At 39.8% G+C, this 8,397-nt stretch overlaps 1 protein-coding gene across 1 annotated transcript in view; it reads right to left on the bottom strand.

The window, feature by feature from the left end:
* Positions 1-2,023: 2,023 nt before the first annotated feature.
* LOC119836420 (zinc transporter foi) overlaps positions 2,024-8,397 on the bottom strand; it is a 26,477-nt gene continuing 20,103 nt past the window's right edge. The window contains exons 2-4 of the mRNA XM_038361735.1: positions 4,189-4,608; positions 3,183-3,373; positions 2,024-2,918 (exon numbers count right to left, since the gene is read on the bottom strand). Of these exons, the coding sequence (XP_038217663.1) occupies positions 2,024-2,918; positions 3,183-3,373; positions 4,189-4,572 (1,470 nt within the window). The 5' untranslated portion in view covers positions 4,573-4,608. The remainder of the gene's footprint in view (positions 2,919-3,182; positions 3,374-4,188; positions 4,609-8,397) is intronic.

The following is an 8,397-nucleotide window of genomic DNA, read 5'->3' as shown; positions in this document are numbered from 1 at the left end:
GCGACACGCGCTTTATTATCGGGTGTATTTTTTTTTTTTTAATAAATTAACATTAAACACTTAGAAACATTATTCTAGACTCTATAATAATATTATAATGAGGAAGAATTTGTGTTTTTGTTTTAAATAAGAACGCTACCCATTTAGACAAAGATCGCAAATCTGTTTGGCCTTTACAGGCAAGTTAAACTGAGTTGGTCGAATTGCGAAAAACTCACTCTAGCGTACGAGTGGGACGAATTAAACTGAGTTGGTCGAACCGGCTATTTGTGGTCAATGAATACTCACCCAACTCGTGAGGCAACTCATGGCATAATACTGCAATGGCCGTCGAAAAACCACCGGCGATGTTTGATGCGAACGCAGCTCCTGAAATATTGATTATATAAATAAGTATATACAATACACATATTTTAATAGATAAATAAAGAAAAAAAAAACATTATGAATGAATTCATATAATTAAGTTTATATAATACATTCAAGATATCTCTCGAACAAGATTTTTTTAAGTGTTATTTTTGGTTATGTCACTCAGTAACTTCGTGGGTTATATAATCTACTAGCTGCGCCCCGCAGTTTCACCCGCGTAAGCCCGTATCCCGTAGGAATATCGGGATAATAAGTTGCCTATATGTTATTCCAGTTGTCCAGCTGTCTACGTACCAAATTTCATTGCAATCGGTTTAGTACTTTTTGCGTGAAAAAGCAACAAACACACACACATCCTTACAAACTTTCGCATTTATAATATTAGTAAGATAGTAGTGGGAAGTAGGATAGGATAAGATTAACGGGTTTATTTTGTTGTGTGATTGTTTTCATAATCATAATCATAATCACTAATAAATCCTCATATGGTATGTACCCATGAGGATGAATTTAGGTAAACTAGAAGGTAGCTATTATGTAGGTACACTTAAAACCGGTCAACATCATAAATGTTATATTAATTATATTAATCTATATTAATATTACAAAGCTTTAGAGTTTGTTTGTTTGAACGCGCTCATCTCAAGAGCTACTGGTGCGTTTTGAAAAATCTTTCAGTTTCAGATATCCCATTTATTGAGGAAGGCTTTAGTCTATATATGTACCACGGACGAAGCCGGGGCGGACCGCTAGCTAAATGTATAGTTTTTTCAATACTCACCGATCGCCATTCCATCGGTGAAGTTGTGCAGGCCATCGCCCATGATGACCATCCACGCGACGGACGACATGGACGACGGTGGCGCGTGAACGTGGCCGTGGGCGTGCGAGTGACCGTGATGGGCGCGCGAATGCTCCCTACAATGCGGCCAAGTGAACTCACTCAAACATTGATTTAACCAACTCGGCTTCGTTTGGAAGCGCTAAAACTTTATTTCGTTACTTTAATATACTCTATTCTTGTCCACGATAATAGTAAGTTTTGGATATAACGTGACGAGTTACAGTCGTTGTACATATTGTGACGAATTAATATTATTAAAGGTGTGACCAATTAAAAGTTTTGTACAAATTGTGATCAAATAAATATGTTGTCACAAATTAAAATTGTTGCATAAGATGTGACCCAATTAAAGCAGTCGTATACATTGTGACCATTTGCAGTTGTAGCACAAGTTATGATCAAATAAAGTTGTTGTATATAAACATGGTTGAACAAAATACGATCAGTTAAAGTTGTTATACATATTGTGATCAAATAAAGTTGTTGTTGGCTTTATCACGGCTTGCATTGTACCGTACGTATACCCAGTAGCTTGAAAATAAGGATTCGATTCCTATCGCCAGATATTTTTATCCCAACCGTACAATTTAACAAATTGTATATTTTATATATACACATCGTGGCTCAGTGACAGGACCTCGGATTTAAATCAGTATAATAAAGTCGGGGTTCAAGACCAGGCGAGCGTGCCAGAAATAAATTGATCTTTCAATTTATCTGCCTATACATCTACTCCATCTACTCTTTCTACTCGCTAAAATGAAAAAACTAGATTCTATCATCACAACCACATAGCCACAAAAGCGCTCACCTCAAGATCACTGTATAACTGTCGCCGTCCTTCAAATCCTTAACATCATCCTTGTGTTTGATGTTGTTCATTTCAACCACCGCTGGCGCTTCGCCCTTCAGCAGCCAGTCCTTCGCCGTGGGCTCGTTCTCTTTACCCTCCGGGTTCAGGGCGTTGGACGACACCACACTAACGCTGTTGTTATGTTTGTTATTTGCTTTGGGGCTCGGTGGAACTCCATCGCGCATGTGGTGCTCGTCGTGCGTGTCCGTGTCGATTTCATCGTAGCAATACGGGTACTCTGAATACTTGTGTTTGCAGGTTTTCGTGGTTGGATCGCCCTTCTCGTCCCGCTTGAAGATTTTCATCAGCGAATTGGACGTCGAGTTGGTTATCGGCGCCTTCGAGCCCCCGGAACAACCGCCGACCGTTTCGTCCTTCAGCACCCTGACCCTTGTGGGGAGTTTGTCCTCTTCGAGCTTCTGCCGCCTCTTCCTCCACTCGACGACCACCGTCAGACCCTTCTCCGTGAAATAGAAGAAGACGACGCCCAGCATGGCGGCGAGGCCTTTCCACATGCCGTCGTCGTGTGACGCTCTCACTTCCACGGCGTTTTCGGAGTGATCGTGCTCCATGGGGCTCATGGCGTGAGGCATTAAATGCAGTAAGGCATCCCCGCAAAGTGTGCCCACGGCCAGAGCTACTAAGAACTGTAGAAGATGATTATAATAGGTCTTATGCATTATGGGTATCACAGCGACGCCCAACAGCCCGCAAGCGCTGATGGCGCTTATGCTTAAAGAAGAATACAGCCACACGGCAAACATATTCTTTGAATATGCATTCTCCTTTTCCGTATGTCGGACGTCTAATCGGTTTGTGGGGAAGTTCATTTCCTTCAAACATCCTTCCCTGAAAATTAAATAGATAATAATTTAATGAAAATAGCAGCGCTCCTACCATCTCTATCTACCATCTAAATTATCAAAGCTCACTTCTTTTTCCTCTGGGAAGTTGATAATAAACAATTTATTTATACAATGTCCCAATTGATATATTATTTACAGAACAAGAGTTTATATATAAGCCTATTAACGTAAAAGATACAGTCGAACTTTCGAGAATTCTGAACACTGTAAGTTATCTTTATCCATACGCAATAAAAGAAACACCCACCTCTCTATGGAAGTATTGGCAAGTTTCTGGTACAGTAGGATTGGACATATCGCCCTCAGCGTGTCCTGTGATATGAGATTCTCAGTTTCGTGCTCAGCGATCGCGTGGTCGCTGTGACCGTGCTCGTGGTCGTGGTCGTGAGGTTTTAACCTCGTGTTGACCGTTGTGATTAGTTCTGAACTGCTTACACACTGTGAAAATAGAAAAAAAAAAACATAGACGTAAAAACGACCGAATAAATTAACAATTCCGGCATGAATGATGAAAACTCGCTACGGGATAGGTACCACACCCCAACAGAAAACCGGCGTGAAATAGGAAATAAATAATTTATATTAAAGGCGTGCAGCGTATTCGGCTTTACCACTACGAATGTTCATGGACGGTAGTGATCACTTACTACGAGGCGAACCACCAGTTCAGATGCTTGCGCTTAAAAAATCTCCAAAAAAAAAAAAAACGAAAACAAGTGCTAAATAAATAATGCAACCTTAATAACGATTTCGTACAAGTGAAAACATGTGAGGTCATTAAAAAGAGAACAATTAACACATAAAGCAATCTCTCGATTAACGCGACCGTTTAATCGCTGAATTAATTAACAGTTAAGCAGCTGGTTTAACATTTGTCACGTGAGCTAAAAAAACGTTTTACATCCGCCTTCGAAAAAGGAGGAGGTTTTTAATTCGATTGTTTTTTTTTGGGTCTCCAACCTCAGCATTTTCGTGTTTTTCCAATAACCCCTAACCACAATTACCCCGATTGACTCTAGTGGCCATAGACAAAGAAACTTCCAGCATTCACCATCTGACAAATGCGTAGAAATCGCAGGCTGTTGCTCTATAAATAATTGTCTCGAGGGAATTTGAGAAAAGTACAGTTTTATGGAGAAAAAAAACCGCTGGAAGCTGATCAAGACGTTAATCCTACCAACATAAATAATTCTACAAACATAAATAATTCTACCAACATAAATAATCCTACCAACATAAATAAATCCACTCACATCAACCGTATCATCCTTCCCGCTCTGCCCATAAATATAATCCTTATTCGCAATCCTCTGCACTCCACCTTCGACCAACTTGTGCAGATCTAGCCCGCGCAGCATCTCATTGAAGCCCGCCACGTTCATAGTCATCGACCCAGCGTCACCATACAGCCGGAATATCTGTTCCACGTACGCCGTCGGATTGACGTTTCGCACTTCGCGTTTGTGCCTCAACTTCTGGTGTCTCTTCGCTTGTATCTTCTCCAGGTTGTACGTTGGATGTTCCAGGTCTATGGACGGTGTGTATGTGTGCAGAGAGTGCGTGTCGACGTGCGAGGCGCACGTGTGCGCCGCGCATAGCAGACAGAACATGCATACGGTGACCAGGTGACGCGCCATCTTGTGTCACGAGTTCTTGGTCATATCTTACAGGATCTGTGGACAAACAAACAAAAAACGAAAATTATTACACTGCATTTAGAATAAGTGTGTTAGTACATAGTGGCTAGAAAAACCAGTCCTGACTCAGAACGTTGCAGAATAAGCTCCACGCCGCTAATTCCAGATACCCAGAACAATAGTTTGTGAGTAGTTTGCGCATTAAGGTTTTTTTTTATGTCATAGCGGGCAACGGAGCTGGTGGTTCGCCTGATGGTAAACGATCACCACCGCCCATGAACATTCGCAAAGGTAGGGCCTCTGCGCTGCATGCATGCCCGCTTTTTTGGGGTAAGGGAAAAGGAATGGATTAACGACTGGAAAGAAGGAATGGACTGGGACGGGTGAGGAAAAGGAAACGGGCCTCCGGCTCCCCCACTCACCGTACGAAACACAGTGGCATGTCACTATTTCATGCCGGTTTTCTGTGGGGGTGTGGTACTTCCCCGGTGCGAGCTGGCCCAATTCGTGCCGAAGCGTGCTCGACTCCCACAATAATTAGTTATATTAGATTAGATTAATATGAATTAGATAAGAATCTATATGAGTAGGACATGTTTATTTAACTTTTATCTTTAGTGTTTTAGGACAAGAATAGATCACCCAAATTTAATTTTTAGTTTTATAGCATTGAAGTGCTTTATAAATGAGAAATTTTGAAATTTACAAACTTTCGCATTAATAATGTTATTAGTAGGATTACTAGACGTTCCTCCCGGTTCCGCCCGGATATCAAGATTCCAGTTTTATCCCAAGGGAGCATTTAACCGAGGTAAAAAAGTATCCTTTAACCCAAGTCAGCTGATACCCTGTCTGTATACCAAAATTTCATCAAAATCCGTTCAGCAGTTTCGACCTGGAGGATACCATATAGAGACAGTCGCGTTACGCGTAACGAAATTAGATTCGTTCCACTTGGGTCTGCGCATTGTGCTTCACACATGTATACATATTCCGCCATTTTCATACACAAACACAATTTTCACACTAGCACCACGGTAGTATCGACCCTTTTGTTTTCATCATTCGACGGTACATTTTGAGCGCGAAAAGTTTTATAAACACAAAGAATTGAGTAAAAATGCTATTGTATCGTCTGATATTTACCACGAATACTGAATTCTTAATAGTATTGCTTTTAAAATTAAAACTATAAAGTATTCAGTTTCAATTTTTTATAACACCATTATTATCATCTTTACATCATTATTTAAAGAACTAACTAATTAAATAACAATTAAGCACTTCAGTATTAATTTAATTTTTTTTTAAGTTTATTTCACACAGATTTTAATTATTTATTGCATTAAATCACTTACAAAGCGTAAAGCGCTTATGTTAGCTATATGTATTTCAATGTAATTTGGTTAGTTATGCCCATTGTATAAGTAAAAACCGTGGGATTTGAGCACGCTTCGCTGCCTGCTTTAACAGAAAAAAAAAAAATTAGTTATAATAAGGTTATTATAACGATTTTTTTTTATATTAATATTCAGGTGTATATTGGGTTATTTCGAATATACTTTACATACATACAATACATATTTAAACAACAACATTTAAACATAATAGAAATACTGAAACAACTCATTGAATTTCTTTACTAAGTCACTCCAACCAAATAGTACACACGAACACAACCATTCCACCACCGCTCCATTAAACAAGTACGCCAATTCGTGCTCTATTGCAATCATAATAAGAGCCATTGTGCTATGCGCACGCGATGTTGAATGAATGCAGTCACGTGACGACCGTAACACATCAATTATTGCGACGAACAAACATACAGCAGTACAGACAGCTGATGACAGACGTTTTTAATTAATATTGACGTAACCGCGTCGTACAATTCGCGTTATTATCACCTGTTCATTTGTTAGGAATAGTATCAAGTTAGTTTGCGTATGTTCGTATGCGCGTATATCGAAAAAGAGTTATGTGTGTGCTTACATATAGAGTACTGGACGCTCGTCCCGGCTCCGTCCGGATATCGAGATTCCTGTTTTATCCCGGGGGTGCATTTAATGGGGATAAAAAAGTATCCCATCATCCGAGTCAACAAATTTCATCAAAATCCGTTCAATAGTTTCAATAGCGCGATTGACGGACGAACATCCAAACAAACAAACAAACTTTCACATTTATAATATCGGTGTGATGTATGTGATAGCACCACGAACGCGTGTCGTATTAAGTCGTAACCCACTTTTTTCTAGTCGGTTCAGAAGTGTCAAATCATTTAACACCAATCGCTTGTTCCGCGTTCCGTGACCACTTAGCATCAGGTGACATCCCCTTGCTCTCTAAAAGACATGGGCGATAGGATACTTTTTATCCCGATTAAATGCTTCCTTGGGATAAAACAGGAATCTTGATATCCGGACGGAACCGGGGCGAGCATCTAATAATAAACATATTTCCAAAAAACTGAGAAACACGCTTAAACTATTGAATCAACTTGATCGTCCCACTCATATTTAAAGTATATACGTAAGGCATTTATTTAATCCCGGCGATCCTAAGACAATAAGATAAACTCATGTAACTATTGTATTGTCGCCGATCCGCGATAAGTGTACAGAGTTTGAGTTCAATCTGTCCGCTTGGAGTGGGTCAACATCGAGTCGAAAGGGGTCAGTTACATACAAACATACAGGTGAAGCCAATCAAAGCGTGTTAAAAAAAGATACCTAGGAATGTTCACAGCCCTGCCTGCCTTCGTTGTTAATATATTTTGTGTCCTTTGCCCAAAGGTTGCCTGGCAGAGATGGCTCTTAGCCACAAGACCACCATTAGTTCACTAGTTTTTTTTTAAAGTTGCTTTTTTATCATATATCTGTCTTGTTTTGTTATTGTGTACAATAAATAATTAAAGAAAGAAATAAATAAAAATCTCATTTAAAAATCAACCACAAAATTAGCACAGTACAAGAACGCGCCCGTTGCGCACGCTAGCATCGTACCCGCGACCTTTACCGAGACATCGCTGGGAGTCGCTGAGGGTCTACGGGTTGACCTTCGCGATGGTTCGCCGTGCTCCATAAACGTGTGAAGCAATTTACAATGTGTTTGTTTGGAAGGGTATAAATCGCTGCATAGTATAAAAGAAAGTCGCTTTCCGTTCCGTTCCGTTTCCGTTTGTATGCTTAGGTCATTTAAATAGCGCAACAGATTTTGATGGTTTTTTAAATAAATAGGGTGCTTGACAAGGGAGATTGATATGCATAAAATAATAGGAAAAAAAAGGGGGGGGAGGGGGAATTATTAGTTGATTTATAGCGTGCGGAGCCGAATGCGTCAGGGCATTAGGGTAGGCATAGGGTACACAAAATCTAGTCATATATATGTATTGAAACAGCACTTTCAATGCATATATATGAGTAATCCAATTTCTATACTAGTAATATAGAGCGTGTCTGTTCGATTGCACGAGATAATCTCAGTAACTACTGGACCGAATCAAAAAAATCAATATTCAATAACATACAAAGATATATAAGTATATATACATACAGTGTAGACATACACAAATTGGCCAAATTTAATTCAAGCATACCTCCATGCAAGCATGACAAGCCAGCCCCATAAGGTATAACCGTCCTTGCCGCGGATACGGAACGCCACAGATAATCTATCGATTTAATCCGCAGATAATACAATCTTATATAAACATCGCGCCAAAAAATAAATTACATAAAATTTCGACAATGTTTTCGATATCCACTTCCGCTGTAACGGAAAAAACAGGAAGATATCAAGTGTGTAGGTAAGCTGTCGTGTTTT

This window comes from Zerene cesonia, chromosome 24 (genome assembly GCF_012273895.1).
Source record: "Zerene cesonia ecotype Mississippi chromosome 24, Zerene_cesonia_1.1, whole genome shotgun sequence".
Taxonomy (NCBI): Eukaryota; Metazoa; Arthropoda; class Insecta; order Lepidoptera; family Pieridae; genus Zerene; species Zerene cesonia.
Note: the sequence above shows the minus strand (reverse complement) of the source record. Positions and strands in the feature narration are given on the sequence as shown.